Source organism: Asparagus officinalis, chromosome 8, assembly GCF_001876935.1.
Source record: "Asparagus officinalis chromosome 8, Aspof.V1, whole genome shotgun sequence".
Lineage (NCBI taxonomy): Eukaryota > Viridiplantae > Streptophyta > Magnoliopsida > Asparagales > Asparagaceae > Asparagus > Asparagus officinalis.
In genome coordinates this window covers 10,869,867-10,891,498 of record NC_033801.1, presented here as the reverse complement: position 1 = coordinate 10,891,498, position 21,632 = coordinate 10,869,867, and the positions used below count along the sequence as shown (strand labels likewise).

The 21,632-nt window shown below is 39.5% G+C and overlaps 1 protein-coding gene across 1 annotated transcript in view; it reads left to right on the top strand.

Moving 5' to 3' along the window:
• The window catches only part of LOC109820844 (3-ketoacyl-CoA synthase 13-like), a 2,063-nt gene extending 1,562 nt beyond the window's left edge, over positions 1–501 (top strand). The window contains 1 exon segment of the mRNA XM_020387036.1: positions 2–501. Within this exon segment, the coding sequence (XP_020242625.1) occupies positions 2–292 (291 nt within the window). The 3' untranslated portion in view covers positions 293–501.

Genomic DNA, 21,632 nt, shown 5'->3' with positions numbered 1-21,632 from the left:
CGGGGGCAAGGCGGTGATCGACGCCGTGGGGAGGCTGATGAAGCTCGACGCGGAGGTGGTCGAGCCTGCGAGGATGTGCCTGCATAGGTTCGGGAACACGTCGAGCAGCCTGGTGTTTTACGAGCTGGCGTATTTTGAGGCGAAGAGGAGGATAAAGGAAGGGGACAGGGTTTGGATGCTGGCGTTTGGGACTGGGTTTAAGGCCTGCAGTGTTGTGTGGAGGGCGCTGAGGGATTCTCGGGTCGACCCGGATAATCCCTGGAGGGATTGCATCCATAGGTACCCTGTTTAATTTGAATTTGTGTCCGAATAATTACTTGGTCTCTTGTTAAGAGAGCTTTAATTATACATTGGTTTCATAAATGAAAGTTTATGGATGGGGTTACAGCTGGTGTCTGTGGTTTAATTGAGGACAAAATGCTGTTAGTTGACTGTTTATGTTGTTTTAAAGATTACTAGATGGGATGCACGTGCGTTGCTGTGCGTGGTCAGATATCTTTATCGTGTTTTTTTTTCGAGTTTACGTTTTTATTATAAATTAATCGGTATTGCAAAGTATTTTATGGTATGGATTTGGTGGTAAAGAGTCGAAGCAAGAGAAGTACACTAGTTCTTATAATTAAGTTTTTAAACCAAATTTAATAATATATATATATATATATATATATATATATTTCTATTTATTTCCAAAATGCAATTCCAGAAGATGTATTAATTAGTTGAAATTTTTCATATTGTCAGATGCATGAGACCTGCTTGTTTTATGTTTTGAGTTTACTTCAGAAGCAAAAAAATGAATAATGTTATAATTTTTTGATAGAATAACGAAAAAAGTTTTCTTGAACTAATGAAATAGTTTTTTATTGTTAAATTAAAGTTTGTTGTATAATTTGAAAAGTTTGGTTGCGGATGTATTTATAGAAAGCTTTGAGGAGTTATATGTGACATGTTATATAATTTATTGAAAATTTTAATTTTAAATGCAAGTATAGAGAATATTTCAGGATTTATTTGTAAGTTTCACATCATTAGGACTCTAGACTGAGCGCACTATAAGTTCACTATAAAAAATGGATATCTCCCAATTTGAACATCGCGTTCAAAACTCAAAAGAATATTTTCACATCCGGCCACATTACCCATCAACTTAGTATAAACTCTGCAAAGTTTCTCTTTGGATATTTTACAAATTAATACTAAAACACAAAACCCATCATGCGCATTTGCAACATGTGATTCAAATTCCAAGAAGACTTTTATTCGTAATTGATAAAAATTTAAGCCGTTTATGCTAATTCACACGTACAATATCCAATTGAAAACATATTATAAGAAAGGGGTTTTCTATAGAGTGCCCATGTGCACTCTATTAGAGAGGAGAGAGATAGAGAGAAATGAATTGCTTATGGGCCCTAAATTCTATGTGCGTAAAACTTTTTGGCTTGCGGTCCACCCGCGAGTCCCCAACTCGTAGTGAGGGGTACAGGGACAGTGGGCCCCACAACAGGAGCCCACTGCCCCTATACCCTCACTGAGAGTTGGGTGGCTCGCGGGTGGACCGCGAGCCAAAAAGCAGGACTCATGATCTAGAGTATGAGGAAAGTGAGCTATTGATAGCGTGGTACGTAGTGTTTAATTGGCTGTCGACGTGGGCCTTGTTGTTCTCTTCTGAAGCATTAAGGTTCCAAGAAAAGAAACACCGTACAAAAATGTATAATGCGAGTTATAAGATCCAATAGCTTCCCAAAATAGTGAAAGAAGGACAGTGATGTTATTGTGCGTGGACCCTCAAATTTGATTGAACTTGTCAAGCTGCCGATCTTTTTTTATTTGGGCTGTGCTAAACGATGTTCAGGTGAAGTTGTTTGCGCACTAGACTGTTAGTTCTCACAATTATGGTTGATTTTTAGGAAAATGAGTGGGGCAGTGGATCTTTTCAAGTCTAATAATCCCAAGTAGTACGATAACACCACCCCCACCCCGCACCCCCCCCCAACCCCACCCACCCACACACACACACCCCCAATCCGAAAAGTTCTGCGACTGTTTCATTTTAATCGATTAAATAGTTCGGACTAACCCCTTCGAAAATTTGAACTAAACACCCCCCCACTGTTTAATTCTAAGGGACAGAGACTTATTATCATGTAATAATACTCAATCTGAACATGGCCTAAAGGTTTTCTTCATGTTTATAACCGTAAATGACACGAGAAATTCTTTAAATAACACCACTTATAAAATCTACACCCGAAATATAAAATGTAATACTGTTTTCTTTAAGATTGTTAACTACTGTGTAAATGAAAGTGAGCATAAATTCTTAGTTAATTAGCCCTATTAGCTAAGGACAACCTGCAAGTGCAAGATTAAAGTAGATAAAGATTATATAAGCCGAGAGAAGAACGGCATAAGCCAATTATATACAAAATAGAGCTCTGAACCTGAAAATATAGAATATAATCACAATTAAGGAAATAAAAGAATGCATTATAGTATGTCAAGTGTATAACACCTAGCAACAAGTTTCTATTTACGTTCCATTTTCTAAGAATTCTCTGAACAAGTAAATAATCAGATAGCTCGCTCATACCTAGTTAAAAATGTGTTGAACGCCACTTGGACCAACTTATTTTCTACAAGCACCAAATTTTTTGCCCCTGCATACAAAACCATCTTCAAGCGCAAGTCAAATATTATTTTCCCCCATGCCCTTTCTGTCTGAACCTGCAAAGATTAGGCAAAAAGTACAAATCCAAACAAAAATTATTAAAAGAGTAAGAGAAAATAAAAATAACTAACATGCATACAAATCAAATCGTAGAAATATTATAATCCTTTGGTCCAAGGAATAAATTTTCACCTTTACTACATATAGCAAGATCTTACGGGTGAAACCTTAACAATTAAAAAGACAAATCTTAAAAATACGAAAATAAAAATCAAACAATTTGATCATACAACTCATATGAAGCTCGCAATCGACGCCATGACCTTCATGATCACAAGAATTTTCAAGGAACTAGGAACTAATATCGAAAGAGGAAGACTCCTCTGACTTTCTTTAACTCCATACATACATAGGAATTCAATTACATTATTTATTAATTTGGAGATAAGGAGAGTTGAGAAGTCTAATTGTGAATGAGTTTGAGAGACCAATTTGTTGTGCGCAGCGGAAATTTCGGCAGAGTTTCTGGTGCACAATAAGAGGGAAAGACCGATAAGAATTCTTGTTTCTCAAAGGGAACAAGAATCTGAAAGCCTAATATCCCATCAAAGTAGGATATTTGCTCTTCCTCTCGTCAGCTCTAGGACTGCGCGTCGAGGGATCCTAAAACTATTACAATGGCCACAAACTCAAACAATCAATTTTACATGGTTCGACAAACTGCCTACGTCCACGGGGCAAGGAGGGGGATCTACTATTATAGAGAAAAAAAGAATACAAATGGGTTTACAACTCTCACAATCTAAACCCTCGAATAGGCTCCTTGCTTTTCTTCACAAGAAAAGGTCAGGCACCAAATACTTTTTCTCTCTTCACAAAACCCTAGGATTTTTCTCCAAAGCCAAGCTCTCTACAGCCGCACCTATTCTCTGCAGCCGCACCCCTGACTTTTCTATCCCCACTTTTCACCTGCACCAAGCCCTAGGGAAGAAAACGCGGAGGTATTTATATCTCAAGTTGAGATATTCGGGTTGGCCATCACCACACGGAAACAAACCGCGTTCGTTGCTGCTCACGCACATCCGTGGCCCCCACCAAAGCGGAATCTCCTTTCATGCATTCACATTGAGAACGTGGTGGCCCACGTTCACAATTCTCCACCTCGGCGAAGTTTTTTCAAAACTGAGCCGACACCAACCAAACCAATGTCTCACTTGTTGCGTCCAGTATGCCACGGCAACGGACTCAATCTATAACAAGTCGAGAACCCAAATGAGAGTGCAAACACTCTCCAAACGTCGGTATCTACTCACCAAATCGATCTCACCCCCCATCAAAATCCAAACCCGGCTGCATCTAAGGACTGCCTACGTATCCTCTTGCCCAAGGAATCAAGCCGAACGTAGTTCACCCAAATGGCCTCCAAAGGCCTCAATCCAATAGAAGAGTTCGCAACCCTTCTCCAATATCACGATCAAGTCTGCGACTGATAGCACCTCCAATGGCCTCAAACACCTCCACCTGAGGTGAACCAATGGTCATATCCAAACTGCATCTATCAGCTGCACTCGAGTCAAAACCCAACTCATCATCTGCATCTGAATCCAAATGACTTCCACGCTGTGTCACCTCAGCTGGAATCCCAACCAATGCAGAATGACCTAGAGTATGTGGGAAAATCCCCACCCAATATGGAGTAGCATCAGTCTCCACCTGCTGCGATACCTCTAAGGTCTGTCCAAAACTCTCCACCTGCTGAGAGTCAATTAGCTCCCTCATTGAAGCCTCAACCAAAGTGACACTACCAGACCTATCTTCTAATGAAGTTTTACCTCCAATCACAGCAGTTGACAACTCTATAATAGGATGACCCAAATATGTCGAAGCCTCAGTCCAAAAACTCTTCTGCAAACCATTGCTCGACCACAAACACCGATCCTCCTCCAGAAAGGCACGATTCTCCAAATTTGTCACCTTATCAAGTTGCCCCAAGATTTCCTTTCCAACGAAGTGTCTCGAAATGCCGTGAGCTCGGCTCCAATACAGAAACAGGTCCATCTTGTACCTCCCACCAGAATGGAGTACCTTTACCTTTCTGTCTATCACACACTTCTTCAATCTGTTGGATACTACTAGGACTTTCTCCAAAGGGGATTTGGTTGCAACCCAAACACGCCTAGAACAGCCACCAACAAAGGAAACCAAACTTCTATTACCTCCCAATGATGCCCCCTTGGAAGGCCCCCAAACATCCACGTGAACTTCTTTAGAACGACCCTTAGCTCGGTGAATAGAGGTGCCACACTTCACCTCGGTCTTCTTGCTCACATCAACATGTTCACTGAACTTCAAACTGCAGGTCTTCGCACCCTCTTTCAATCTATACGAGGAATCAATACTGGAATGGCCAAGCCCCAAATGCCACAGTCTAGTCGAATCAACAGAAGTCGTCAGCTCTCTACCTGCCACTATACCTCCAGTCAAGTAATACAGGTTATTTCTCCTGACGTCCTGCATCAAAATACGAGAGTCTCTCGCAATCTCGAGAACCATATCCTCAACACGAACCTTCAGACCCTCTCCAACCAAAGCTCCAATCGAGATCAAGTTCTTCCTCAAAGAAGGAACATATCTCATATCGTTTAACTCTCTAACAGTCCCGTCAAACATCTTTATGCGAATTCTTCCTATCCCAAGGATCTGGCATGCACGGTTATCAGCCATGTACACCACACCACTATCCACCAGCTTCTCAAAACTGGAGAACCATTCCCTTCTAGGGCACACATGATAGGTCGCACCACTATCCAACATCCATTCAGATTCCTCCGAATAGCTATCTGTAGGACTGATAGAAAGCGAATAAATAGAAGAGTCAGAATTATTACCATCCGATACGATGTTTGCTTCTGATGATGGTTGCTTCCCTTTTCCCTTCTGTTTATTCTTCATCCATTCGTCGAGCTTTGGGCAGTCTTTCTTCCAATGACCAGTCTCCTTGCACCAAGCACACTGATCTTTTCCAATTCTAGACTGTGACTTCCAATTCTTTCGGTTTGGACCCTTCCCTCTTGCGACCAACGCCTCCGCTACCGGCTCAACTGAAGCCTCCTTATCCTTCTTTCGAAGCTGATAATTCACAAGTGCAGCGGTGACCTCACTATACGAAAGTGATGCCTTCCCATTAATCAGAGTAAGAACGAAGGTCTCATATTCCTCGTCGGGCAAGGAACTCAACAACAGCAACGCCTTGTCCTCCGCCCTTCATCAAAATACGAGAGTCTCTCGCAATCTCGAGAACCATGTCCTCAACACGAACCTTCAGACCCTCTCCAACCAAAGCTCCAATCGAGATCAAGTTCTTCCTCAAAGAAGGAACATATCTCACATCGTTTAACTCTCTAACAGTCCCGTCAAACATCTTTATGCGAATTCTTCCTATCCCAAGGATCTGGCATGCACGGTTATCAGCCATGTACACCACACCACTATCCACCAGCTTCTCAAAACTGGAGAACCATTCCCTTCTAGGGCACACATGATAGGTCGCACCACTATCCAACATCCATTCAGATTCCTCCGAATAGCTATCTGTAGGACTGATAGAAAGCGAATAAATAGAAGAGTCAGAATTATTACCATCCGATACGATGTTTGCTTCTGATGATGGTTGCTTCCCTTTTCCCTTCTGCTTATTCTTCATCCATTCGTCGAGCTTTGGGCAGTCTTTCTTCCAATGACCAGTCTCCTTGCACCAAGCACACTGATCTTTTCCAATTGTAGGATGCCCTACTCTAGACTGTGACTTCCAATTCTTCTGGTTTGGATTCTTCCCTCTTGCGACCAACGCCTCTGCTACCGGCTCAACCGAAGCCTCTTTATCCTTCTTTCGAAGCTGATAATTCACAAGTGCAGCGGTGACCTCACTATACGAAAGTGATGCCTTCCCATTAATCAGAGTAAGAACGAATGTCTCATATTCCTCGTCGGGCAAGGAACTCAACAACAGCAACGCCTTGTCCTCATCTTCAATTATGACATCCACATTCGCCAAATCCGCAAGAAGCTTAGTGTAGTGGTTCATGTGATCTCTAATGGAGGTTCCCTTCTTCAATTGGAAACGATAAAGTCTTCTCTTCAAATGCAAGTGATTTTCCACACTCTTGGTCAAATCCTTGTTCCACACTCTTGGTCAAATACTTGCTTTCGAGAATCTCCCAAATCTTCTTCGCAGAAGTCTCATTCATCACATCATATTTTAGATCTTGAGTCAAACAAGACCTAATCACACCACACGCCGTTCGATTCATCTTCTTCCAAACCTTCTCTTCAATCTCATCTGGCTTGCCATCTAACTCCAAAGTATCCTCCAAATTCTGCGCGTTCAGCGCATCCAAAACCTCGCATCTCCATAATCCAAAATTATTTGTGCCATTAAACTTCTCCACATCTATCTTCATAGAGTGGATATTCAAACTCTGAATGGTCTAAGCACCACCCTCGACACCCGAAGTACCTTCTTTCCCCGACATCTTACGCACCAACGAACAAAGAATAGATCCAAAACTAAAAGATAGAGTCTTTACCAAAAGATCCCACCTTTATCACCAACGAAGTCCTAAACGGGCCTCCAAATTGATCTACTCCTCTAACCAAACCCTAGATCTGGAATCTGGGCTCTGATACCACTTATTGTGCGCAGCGGAAATTTCGGCAGAGTTTCTGGTGCACAATAAGAGGGAAAGATCGATAAGAATTCTTGTTTCTCAAAGGGAACAAGAATCTGGAAGCCTAATATCCCATCAAAGTGGGATATTTGCTCTTCCTCTCGTCAGCTCTAGGACTGCGCGTCGAGGGATCCTAAAAACTATTACAATGGCCACAAACTCAAACAACCAATTTTACGTGGTTCGGCAAACTGCCTACGTCCACGGGGCAAGGAGGGGGATCTACTATTATAGAGAAAAAAGAATACAAATGGGTTTACAACTCTCACAATCTAAACCCTCGAATAGGCTCCTTGCTTTTCTTCACAAGAAAAGGTCAGCCACCAAATACTTTTTCTCTCTTCACAAAACCCTAGGATTTTTCTCCAAAGCCAAGCTCTCTGCAGCCGCGCCTATTCTCTGCAGCCGCACCCCTGACTTTTCTATCCCCACTTTTCACCTGCACCAAGCCCTAGGGAAGAAAACGCGGAGGTATTTATATCTCAAGTTGAGATATTCGGGTTGGCCATCACCACACGGAAACAAACCGCGTTCGTTGCTGCTCACGCACATCCATGGCCCCCACCAAAGCGGAATCTCCTTTCATGCGTTCACATTGAGAACGTGGTGGCCCACGTTCACACAATTTTTATTCTGCTTCTACATTTAATTGAAATCAATTTATTATTTTGTTTCTACATATTTTTGCTTCTACATTTAATTGAAATCAATTTATTATTTTGTTTCTACATATTTTATAATGATAGATGTTTTCTGCTTCTAGTTGTTAGAAATCAGGATAGGATTAGGTAGAATGCTATATATATCAAATGTTGTGCGCGGCGGAAGCTTTCTAGGGCAACACGAACAATAACTAGAACTAAATCACAAACAATATGCAAACAACAATCACAGCAAGAACACACAATTTACGTGGTTCGGCAAGTTGCCTACGTCCACGGGGCAAGGGGGGGAGTTCTTCCACTAGAAATCAAGAGAATACAAATAGGGTTACAAATCTCTTAGATCAAACCCTAAAACAAAACTCTAGATCTCTCAAAGCTCTCTCCCAATTGGATGTAATGATTCTCTCTCTTTGGCTGCTCAAATTCGTTTTCCACTAGAAATCAAGAGAATACAAATAGGGTTACAAATCTCTTAGATCAAACCCTAAAACAAAACTCTAGATCTCTCAAAGCTCTCTCCCAATTGGATGTAATGATTCTCTCTCTTTGGCTGCTCAAATTCGTCCAACCTCTACCCTAAACAAACAGGTTTAGGTATATATAGAACTTACAAAACGAACCGGTTCGAAAACCTGAAAAACTGATATCCGCTTCGTCGGTCGACCGGCCCGGTCGACCGCGATCAATGACGGCGCCGCCCCCCCCCCGCCTGTTTTTCCTGATTCTGCTGCTGATGCTGAAATTCCTTCAATTCTCCACCTCGGCGAATGTTTCCATCAAAACTGAGCCGACACCAAACCATCCAATAGTTCCTCAACAGGTCCAGGAACAATACTCGAGCTGAAACACGATCTCCCCCCATCTTGATCAACTGATCAAACCGGCTGCATCTAAAGACTGCCTACGTATCCTCTTGCCCAAGGAATCAAGCCGAACGTAGTTCACCCAAATGGCCGCCAACGGCCTCAGCACTGAAGGATGTTCAACAACTTCAAACAATGACCAAATTTCACTCCTGAAACAACTTTGGTCAACATATCTGCAGGGTTGTCATTTGTGTGGACCTTCTCCAATATGACATCTCCATCATTCAAGACGTCCCGTACAAAGTGGAATCTGACATCGATGTGCTTTGTGCGCGCATGATAAACCTGGTTCTTTGCCAAATAGATAGCCGACATACTATCACAATATATCCGAATAGTCTCCTGTGCAATCCCCAAGTCCTCCAATAATCCACGCAACCATAAAGCCTCCTTAATAGCTTCAGTAACTGCCATATACTCTGCCTCTGTAGTAGAGAGAGCCACTGTGGACTGAAGCGTGCAACGCCAACATACAGGTGCACCTGCCAATGTAAAAGCATAACCTGACGTAGACCGGCGTTTGTCAAGATCTCCAGCATAATCTGAATCCACATAACCAATACAAGCCTGCCCGTCCTTCTCATCCTTCTGAAACACTAAACCAACATCCACGGTGCCTCGAACATACCGTAGAATCCACTTCACGGCCTCCCAGTGACCCTTCCCGGGGTCATGCATGTATCTCGATACCATGCTCACGGCCTGTGACAAATCTGGCCTCGTACACACCATCGCATACATCAAGCTACCTACTGCACTAGCATATGGGACCTTCGACATATAATCTCTGTCCTCAACTGAAACAGGTGACATCAACGCTGAAAGCTTGAAGTGGGGAGCCAATGGTGTGCTAACTGCTTTTGCATTGCCATCAAAGCTGAATTTCTTCAACATCTTCTGCAAGTAGCTCTTCTGTGTAAGCTTCAATTTCCCCTTCACCCTGTCTCGCTCGATCTCCATACCCAATATCTTCTTTGCCTCTCCAAGATCCTTCATCTCAAACTCGGATGATAACTCCTCTTTCAGCTTTCGAATAGCTGAAGAATTCCTGGAAGCAATAAGCATATCATCAACATATAAAAGCAAATATATGAGCTCACCATCCTGTAGCTTGTGCATATAAACACATGGGTCATATGGGCTCCTTGTGTACCCTCGGCCAATCATAAAGCCGTCGAATCTCTTATACCACTGTCTTGGTGACTGCTTCAAACCATAAAGAGACTTCTTCAGCTTACAAACCAAATTTTCCTTTCCTGCAGCTTTGAAACCCTGTGGTTGTGTCATGTAGATCTCCTCATCTAAATCACCGTGTAGAAAGGCTGTCTTCACATCCATCTGGACCAAATCCAAATCCAACTGTGCCACCAACGCCAATAAAATCCGAATCGACGAATGCTTCACAACGGGTGAAAATACCTCGTTGTAATCAATGCCCTCAAGCTGTGCATATCCCTTGGCAACTAATCTGGCTTTGAACCGAATGTCCCCAATAGAAGATCCCTCCTTCTTCGCATATACCCACTTGCAACCAATAGCTTTCTTACCCTTAGGTAGATGTGCAAGTGTCCAAGTGTCGTTCTTCTGAAGAGACCGCATCTCCTCCTCCATAGCTTCCCTCCACCTGATCGAATCGGGGCTAGACTCTGCCTCCCTGAATGTGGCTGGAACCATATCATCAACGACCTCCACTGATAATGCATATGCGACCATGACATCATTATACCTAGCTGGCCGACGAATCTCTCTCCTCGGTCTATCTGCTGCAATGGTCCTCTGAACATGACCCTGTTCCTGAGTCCCATGATCTACTGTATCCTGTATCTGCCCATCTGTCATCTCATCTCCTCCCAGTGTCACCTCTGTAGGAGCCTCAATGGATACAGTGTTCTCTGGAGTGGGTGGAGTCACATCATCCTCCACCTGCTGCGATATCTCTCCTGTCTGGTCTCCCTCCACCTGCTGAGGGGTTCGAGGCCTCATCATGTACGCCTCGTCAAATGTGACATCTCTGCTAATAACTATCTTCTTGTCCTGTGGATCCCATAACTTGAAGCCTTTGACTCCATCCCTAAATCCCACAAAGACTGCTTTCCTCGCTCTCGGATTTAATTTGCCATCACTGACATGATAATAAGCTGGACACCCGAATATCCGAAGCGACTCATAGTCACTAGCCTCCGAACCAAACCAACGCTCCAAAGGAGTCTTCCCGTCTATCGCAGTGCACGGCAACCTGTTCACAAGATGGCTCGCATAAACCAACGCCTCGGCCCAAAAAGATCTAGGCAATCCACTCTGCGTCATCATACACCGCACCTTCTCCAGCAAGGTACGGTTCAATCTCTCAGCCACCCCGTTCTGTTGCGGTGTCTCTCGAACTGTGAAGTGTCTTCTAATGCCGTGATCCCGGCAAAACTGCAGAAACGGATCACTCTTGTACTCTCCACCGTTATCTGAACGTAGAGTCTTCACCTTTCTACCTGTCTGCAGCTCCACTTTCTTTTTCCACTCCACAAAAATATCCAGGACCTGATGTTTATGCTTCATCGGGTATACCCAATTCCTCCTGGAATAATCATCAATGAAAGTGACAAAATAGTTAGCCCCACCAAGAGATGTGTTCTTGAAATGACCCCAAACGTCCGTGTGAATATAATCCAATGTACCTTGGGTGTTATGAACAGCGGTGCCGAACTTCACTCTAGTCTTCTTCCCAAGTACACAATGCTCACACAATTCCATCTTGCAGGTCTTAGCACCTTTCAATAGCCCCTGTTTAGCCAATGACTGTAGGGACTTATCTCCTGTGTGTCCAAGTCTCATGTGCCATAAGGTGGTAGTGTCCTCCTCTGTAGTGATAGAAGCTGCCAGACCCCCTGTAACTGTCTTGCCCTTCAAGTAGTATAGGTAGTTTTCCCTGACACCTCGCATCACCACCATAGAACCCTTCGTGACCTTCACTGTAGCATCCTCTAAGATCACTCGATATCCTGCTGCCTCCAAAGTCCCAAGAGAAATGATGTTCTTCGTCAACTGCGGCACGAACCTCACTTCCTTCAATTCCCTCACTACACCGTCATGCATCCTAATCCGGACTGAACCAATACCACCAATAGGACATACGTGGTCATTTCCCATAAGCACGACATCCCCTCTTTCCAGCTCCTCAAAGCTGGAGAACCACTCCCTCTTAGGGTAGATATGATATGTAACTCCCGAATCCATCATCCACTCCGTGGAATCCGCATAGCAAACCGACGGTAAAGCAGGGCATGAATAGCCTGAAGAATCTGAATGCTCACCAATAGCTTTTGCAACATTCACTTCTGAATCTTGTGCACCTTTCCCCTTATTCTTCCCGGCTTTTTCTTTCCACTTTGGGCAGTCAATCTTCCAATGTCCTTCTTCTTTACAATACCGACATTGATTTCTACCAACACTCTTATAGGCACTCCTATTCTTTGACTTTGAGCGGTTGAACTGACGACGGTTTGGATCTCGGCCTCGAACTGCTAACGCATCTCCCGATGCCTTCTCGGAGGATTCACCATCACTCTTCCTCAACTCATAGTTCACCAAAGCTGAGGTCACCTCCTTGTAGCTAACTGTAGTTCTTCCATTGATCATAGTGAGAACGAACGTACCATAATCATCTTCGGGCAACGAACACAGAAGTAGCATCGCCTTGTCTTCATCCTCAACTATAATATCAACATTGGCCATATCTGAAAGTAGCTTAGTGAAATTGTTGACATGCTCCCTGATGGAAACCCCTCTCTTCATCTTGAACTGGTAAAATCTCTTCTTCAAGTGAAGCCGATTCTCAATGCTCTTCGTAAGATATTTCTCATTGAGTGTTTCCCACATCTTCTTCGCCGACGTCTCGTTCATAACATCATAAATAAGATCCGGCGTCAAGCATGACCTAATAACACCACAAGCTCTACTGTTCATCTTTCTCCAAACCTTATCCTCCAACTCAGCGGGTTTCTCTTTTAACTCAAGAGTCTCCTCCAAATTCTGTGCATCCAAAGCATCCATCACCTGACACCTCCACAATCCAAAATTGATCTTGCCATCGAACTTCGGAACATCAATCTTCGTGTTATTGATGCTCAGACTCTGTATCGCCTTTGTTAGAGACGAACCTGACGTGCTTGCATCTCCCATGTTGTCGATCTAGCTCTGATACCAATTGTTGTGCGTGGCGGAAGCTTTCTAGGACAACACGAACAATAACTCGAACTAAAACCACAAACAATATGCAAACCACAATCACAGCAAGAACACACAATTTACGTGGTTCGGCAAGTTGCCTACGTCCACGGGGCAAGGAGGGGGGAGTTCTTTCTACTAGAAATCAAGAGAATACAAATAGGGTTACAAATCTCTCAGACCAAACCCTAAAACAAAGCTCTAGATCTCTCAAAGCTCTCTCACAATTGGATGCAATGATTCTCTCTCTTTGGCTGCTCAAATTCGTCCAACCTATATCCTAAACAAACAGGTTTAGGTATATATAGAACTTACAAAACGAACCGGGTCGAAAACCTGAAAAACTGATATCCGCTTCGTCGGTCGACCGGCCCGGTCGACCGCGATCAATTCCGGTCGACCGGCCCGGTCGACCGATCACCATCCAGCAGAAGCCCCAAAAATCCAGAGAGCCGTCGGTCGTCCGCACCGGTCGACCGAAACATCTGCGGTCGACCGGGCCGGTCGACCGACCTCCTTCCAGACGCACAGGAACCCTTGTGCACGAATGCGGTCGACCGGGCCGGTCGACCGCCGCCTGTTTTTCCTGATTCTGCTGCTGATGCTGAAATTCCTTCATCAAATATTTTGTGTCATCAACCTGCTGAAAAATTCTGAAAATTTCAGTAGTCTATTTTGACTTAGCCAAAACAAAATTATAAGAAGTCGAATATCCAAACGTGAACTTTAATTTTAAAAAATTATGAAAATTGACATGCTGCTTTATAAAAAAATTTCTCTAAACCGTCTAAAAAGTTGTTCAGCGGATACATGCACGCAACAGATTTCCTGTGGGCATATTCTTTTTAAGACATGAGATGGGAGCTAGCGATGAATTTGATCTATTATGACAATGTCAAGTGATCAAATATAACATATGTTAAATTTAAGCAAAATTTTGAAGATATATAAGAAGTTTGGCGATCATATTTGAAGTTGTAGTTCACATAAAAATGTCAAGTGATCAGATATAACAAATAATAAATTTAAGCAAAACTTTGAAAATAAGAAGATTGGTGATCGTGTAATAGATATTAGGATAATTAGGATATTTGAAATTATAGTTCATGTGTGATGAGAATAATTAGGATGAATTAGGATAAAATGCAATATTCAAAAGAGTTAAGGGTAGTTTTTTCCATCAAAAGTTTTTCTTAAACTCACACTTTTAAAATGAGTATGATATGATTTGAAATTTCTTCACTGTTCCAACCCCCTCCCCCTACTTGTCCCAAAAAAAAAAAGGTTTAAGGGCTCACTATAGTGTATTGTTACGTAAAGAATTATCTTAAGTGGGGTGGAAGGAAATTTTATATTGCTAGATTTGAAATCAAGCATGAAAGGAAATAATTTGGTTTGGTGTAAGATCTAATGTCATCTCATAACATCCTCAATAGGAGTTGGGCAAAATACATGTTGATAACATTAATCATTGATTTAGGAGTTTTAAAAATTTGAGACAAAAATAAGTGGCAGTGGAATTAACTGAAAGTACCCTAATACCACTAGGAAGGAATCTTAGAGGGGGTGAATAGGGTTTATGCTAATTTAATTCGATTTTATACCAATTTAAAAACTAATTAACAAATATATCCTAGCAAATGAGATATGAACAATATATGTGTAAGGATATATAAACTAATGGCGATATAAACATGCAACAATGGCGATATAATAATATGCAAGAATAAATACGCCAATGCTAAACTCAAACACAAGGAAATGATCATGGAGTTCGGACCTTCCGTCCTACGTCTCCGCTCCCCACTCTTGGGGAAAAATCCACTATCACACCGGGGTTTTAACGCTCACCCGAATAACGTTTATAGCGACACACTCGGTTTTCCAGCTCACCAAAAACTTTACAACACTCACAATGTAAACACATTAACTACCACCTTAAGTGTTGGTCTCTAGCCCGTGTTTCTCTCAAGTGTTAGGAATTACAACCTCTCTCTAGACATTATTACCTACCCCACTCCTTTTGGGACGACCTCGTCTCTCACCACACACTTCTCTTGGTGTACTAGTGTAATACAATGTGAACTTCACAATTTAACGCTCAACAATAAAGGATTATTCTCTAAACAAGGTGAGAACCCAATTAAGCTCAACTCAATGTTACAAACTCACAACCCTAAATATACTATGTATAAAAATACTAAAAGCTCAATGTGGGTGTGTGTAACAAAGAGATTAAATAAAACAAACTAAACTCAAATAAATACTAGCTTAATAAAATAATAATCAAACAATATAAATATAAAGCTAGATTGAGTTTAGGAAAACTTTTCTATAGATAACAAGAGGGAGAGAGAGAGAAGAGTTGAACCTCAAACACAAATGGTGATCTCCTCTAGCTCTTGTGAAAATTGCTTCGCAAAACCAAACTTGAAACAAGCACTAAACAAACTTTAAACACCCTTTAAACTTGTTTAAAAACTTTCTTAATTGATTTCAGAAGTTAGAGGGTAAGGGGTATATATAGGATCATAAGACAAAGCCCAAAAACCCAAGAAATCCCAGCAAAAAGATAAAATAATGGTAACATAAAAATCTGAAAAAACTAGTCATTACATCGTCGGTCGACTGATCAGTCGACTGATGAGCTGACCGTTACAGGTATTTTCCAGCTCATCAGTCAACTGACGATATTTATCAGTCGACTGATGGATCATCAGCCGACTGGTCAGTCGATCAAAATAAAACAGAAACTTTTTTACATTTCAGACGATTTCTTCAGTCGACTGAACACATTCATCAGTCGACTGATAACACTGTATCAGTCTGATTGAAAAAAAAAATCTAATTTTTAAACCTCTTTTAAAAATAGTAAATAAAATCATAAAAATGTAAAACTTTGGAAAATGATTGTAAACATGAAAATGAACATGTTACAAAAACTGGTTTTCAAAAAGCATCCCCCATTTGTAAAATATCATTATTTTTCGAATATGTCCAAAACATGAAAATACACAACACTTGCTTTTGATATTTTAGTTAAACCATGTTTTGAAATTTTACAAAATAATTTTATAGACTTAATAAAAGATGTAAACTATTGTTGTTAAGTCTATAAACCAAAAACTGTATGTGTGTGTATGTGATTGAGCTTAAAGTACTAACACACATAATATAAAAACCTAAACTAAATATACACAAGCTTGTAATCTTCAACGAAGCTCTATCTTGGTACACTTGCAGATGAAGCTTGAACTTAGATCTTCAACTTGAATTGCAAGACTTCACTCCACTATTCCGCCAACCTCCATTAGATATAATCATGAATGCTCGATTTCATCCATCCTTCAATATATTGTTTGCCTAGAATAAATACGAAACACAAACACTAGACAAACAACATTAATTAGTTGCAAATTGTTTGTTTATCATCATCAAAACAAAAGGACCCAACATTAACAACCTTCGATAAATGTTCAAGTAAAACACGGTATTATTTGGAATGTACAAATCCTATTAGAACATCCTTCATAGGAGTCTGGTGTCCTGAACCATAGATAAATAGTGCAAGTAAAATTCCTAAATTGTGCCCTTATCTTCCCAATGAACTACACTAAATACCCAGGAGTAGTTGGAGTATTTGGAGAAAGATAATTTACCAATTTGAGATGAGGTATTAGGCAATAATCTATAGTCGTAGGAATCAACAAGGAAGTTGACTTGTCTATAACATTGAAATGAGGTTTCATGTACTAAAAGCTACAGATCCAACTGGACAAGTAGATTTGCTCATAGTAATAATAGACTTGTGCCAAACTATTTATTTTTCTATATGCAAATGATCAAAATTAGGCATCTGGTATTGTTATAACATATTTAACAAATAATCTGCTAAAAATACACTAATAATGATATATCTCAATCATTGGCGAAAGAGTGGAAACAATTGTCCACTTCCAATGTTTAGAACGAGCCAGTGTTGGGACAACTAAACAAATCCTAGACCAAGTTCTGCTAAGTTTGTACGGTACCCTTTCTTATTTGATAGTAGACATAATCATAACTTGTCCTTTTAAAAAAATGAAGCTTTCAATGAGAGAATTCTAATACATCAGAATGATGAAAAATTATATTATTATTTTGTATAAGAGAATTATGCATCTAATGTATGAGGTAAAAAGACTGGGGGCTTCCTAGAGAGTAAATTGCCTACAATTAAAAGGATTAATTGCACACAGACGTTATCGTTGTTTTGAACTTACTGTCACTAGTAAAAAACTTGACGGATTATCCTAGACGGAAAAATTTCCCTCATGTGAATATGTCCAACAGCGTTTTGCCTTTGATAGATGTTTTTAGCAAAATAAGTGGGGTGGATGCCTACAGTTATAAACTAGTACAAACGATCTCCTTCATATGTCATCACATGTGAATGCATATATACCTTGTGATGAATTATTTTAAGTCAATAGTACCGCCAACCTCCAAACGAAGGCAAAGTTCCATTTTCCTTCAAAGGCACATGGTATGTCTCAATATATCTCTTGGTGTAGCTCCAAATAGTTGAATCCTTTTGGTACTATTACTATTTACTATATGATGACGTGGCGAGCGTACAATGTGGACATTGAAGTATCATAAATAATCCCAATGTTATGGGAGAGCCACGAGTGCACTTTTTTTTTTGACAACCGGAGATTATGGATTTTTATTTATTATTTTTTTTAAAAACGAAAACAGTGAAACAAGATCAATGCTTATTCATTACCATATACGATGAATTTCATTTATGATGAAGTTGACAATGCAGAGACGAGCACGTACGCTTCCTGAGCCAATGGCACGCCCGCGATTAGTCTGAGTCTTTCAGATGGAAATAGTAGGATAAATTTTTCATCTTGGCTCAGGTTGATTAGTCGCATGTGGCCCGTTTTGATAAGATTCAGAGCTACTATCTTCCCCTTCTCCTCTGAGCTACATCGATTTTATAGAGAGGGGGCAGCCGACAATGAGAGATAGGCTAGGGTTTCTAAAGGTAGGAGCAGACCTACAGGGATGGGAGATGAGACTCAAAGTGGCAGCGGACAGAACAAAGGGATGGGCAAGGGACTAAAAAGGTGGGAACTGGGCCTCTTTAGCAAATGGGCCAGCAGCTTTGCGCCAACAAATAACAACAGATTAGAGCAAAGACCATAGTACTTCTTAAATGACTAGGGTCCAAGTGAAATGGCCCCGCAAATAAAGGAAACCTTCTTCTACCGCATGTGGAGTACTTACGTGTGCAGCTGTATGCAACAAATTAATGAGGCTTAATATCTCCACACTCTAGCGAGCCAACATGGATTTTTTTTTTTTTTGAGACTGTTGACTAATTAGCGTGAACTCTTGTATTAGTTCAATAATTCCGTATCCCCTTACATTGCGCTGCTCTAAGAGATATACTTTTTGCTTTTTGTCGCATTAAGTTAATAATATGGATCTCTTAAAGAACGGTACCTTGATCACTCTATCAGCAAAGTTATGATCATAACTCTCAAGTGGTTGGGAGGGCATGAAACTTTTGAGTAGCCACGGTCCGTCGAACAAATGCAATGATCTTTGCGGCATTTTTCACTGTAGTATATTACTTCATTCACTGTTACCCTTCAATCTAACGCACTGATTCGTTATTTCCAATTTTACTTACGGAGCGTCAATGTTATTGTTGTAAAGTTGAACTTATTGCGCACGCTATTTCTGTGACCCCACCCAAAAAGAAAGAAAAAAATTGCAATTCCCCTCATTTACACAAAAACTGGTTGTGTTTATAGCTATTAGCCACTTTTTTTTTAAAAAAAATTCATTTTGTGCAAAAATATTTGAGGAATAGATAGATTGATACTGTGAGGGAGCATGAAAATTTGAAGGGCAGAAACATCCATGAAGGAGAAAAGTAAATTCTTACCGAAATTAACTACTATTTTATAGATATCATATTGTCTACAAATTACCCATATCAGTTAATTAGTTGAAACTTTTGTTTATACTAGTTTTTATGCACGTGCAATGCACGTGGTTAAATATCAAAAAATATTTTTTTATATTTATTTCAATACTTTAAATAAGTGATATTTATCTTGAGTTCAAATATGTATAATTGAATTATAAGATTTATTAGTATTTTATTTAAATATTAATAAAATAAATGTAATGGATTTTAAGCTAAACTTGGATGAATATATGTAACTGTGATATTATAATTGTTATTATGAACGGTAGTTATAGTAATGAAGAAAATATTTCAAAATTTTAAGTTTATTCAAATATTTTTTGACTCAAAAAACTAAGATAATTGTTTGATTTATTACAAACTTGTAAATTCTTTTTCTTCTAAGAATTTTAAATTGATCACCACCACTAACACCTAACAGGAACTAAAGTATGAAAGTAAATCTTGATCAAATTTGGTCCCTTATTCAACATGACAACAATCTCGACAAGTAACAATTAGTAAGCCAATGGTTTTTTTTTTTAAACATTGAATATTGAAGTTTGTGACAACGCCAAGCAAAATCATCACAACAGTAATTCTTTGCCAAATGGTTAAAGAGGCCACCTTTATATAATTAATGGTAGATCACATGCTGCGCTAGTTATCACGAAGATTTTTTTACGTCTAGTTGACAATATATGCATTCACAGGATCAATAAAAGCAGATTTTTATCAAATGTCTCTCACGAAATGCAGGATCATATCCATAGACAATAATAAAATATAGAAAAATGGTTAAATATCAAAGAGTAATTTTATGTGATGTAAGCAATCACATAAGCATACAAAACTACTAATAACTTTGTATAAAAATGCCTTATAAAAATTTCTAATTGTAATAAAAAATTAAGTTGTTATATAAAATGATTTAAAAATATTGTTCTTGAAAATTTCTAATTGAACCAAGCTCAATCTTTCTCCACCTTTATCTTTTTTCTGTGCAACTCTAGAGTAGCATCTTCATCATCTACGTCAATTGTAATATCAGGCTGGAGTTAAATTTCTTCTGCTCATCACTCAACCGAGAATATTTAGTTTTTTTAATTCTGGAGATTGGAGTGTTCCCTTCTGTTTAAAAAATATTCATATGGTCTTATAAATACATACACATACATTATATATATATATATATATATATATAAAAACCAGATTTTCTGGCATAAGTCGACTCATGCACAAGGGTAAGTTGACTTATGGTAAGTTGACTTGACAGTGTGCACAAGTCGACTTACGATCTGCGCTGGAATTGTGAATTTTTCCTTTGCCAAGTCGACTTATCAGGTTTGATAAGTCGACTTACGAAGTGTGCTCCAGTTGCTGTTTTTCTCTCTGCCAAGTCGACTTATGCTCTCTGTTAAGTCGACTTACGATGGGTTTTTTGCATAATCAGGTTTCCTGTTTGCAGTCTGATTGGGTTTTTGTTTTGATATAAATAGGGAAACGATTTGTTAGGGTTTTTAATCAGAGATTGAGGAATCTTTTGAGCATTGTGAGAGGGAGATATTGTGAGCAAGGTGAGATCTTTGGTTGAGGGTTAGTTTTATCCAAAAATCAGAGAATAAATTTCTACAAAAGAAAATAATATGTCATATGACCATTAATTTATGAAAACATATGAGGAATGCAGATAGTTAAACAAATTAGCGTAAATTTTCATAAAAATTCAATAGTAAACGATCAACTATAATCATTATTACAATTAAAATATAAAAATTATTGATATTCTTTACTAACCTGATACTCGTAATTATGGAATAAAGCTTTAATATGAAATTGGAATTGAGATGGTATTATCTTGTAGGTAAAAAAATATGTGTCAGAAACTAAGAAAACAATATGAAAATTATTACGATTTGATCATAATTAGAATATTTAATCAATAATAGTTCTGATAATAGTTCCGATAATTTGTTAATCTAAATAGTTCTGATAATCTTCCGATAATAATCTGATAATAGTTATGATAAATAGTTCTCTTATTATAATAATCTGTTATTATCATAATTTGTTATGTTTCCTCTTTTGTGTATAAGGTTGTCTTGTCTTACAGTAGGACTTTTAAGTTTGTTTTTTTATTTCATATAATTCATAATCCTTTATTTTGTTCATGTTTTTTTACTGTGTATATCATTCTAGGACTTAGTGATCGACTATTAGCTTGAACTTGAGTTGTGATGTTGACTATATGGTTTTCAGGCATTGTGTTGTAAGCTGAAATAACTCCCTCCAGTATTTGTTTGTCAATTAGATAGTTTCTGCTTAGTTTTCTTACACTTTCTCTCTGATTATTACTGTTTTTCACTTTTTTGTTTTTAGTTATTTTGTTCTACTACTACCATTACTACTATCCTTTTGTCTCCTGGATGTTTTATTATGTTGCTCCATCATCATTTGCTCGCGATTCTATGGAGGTTCTTTATCTGCTTGTCATCTAGCATCAAGTTTTGATCAGGA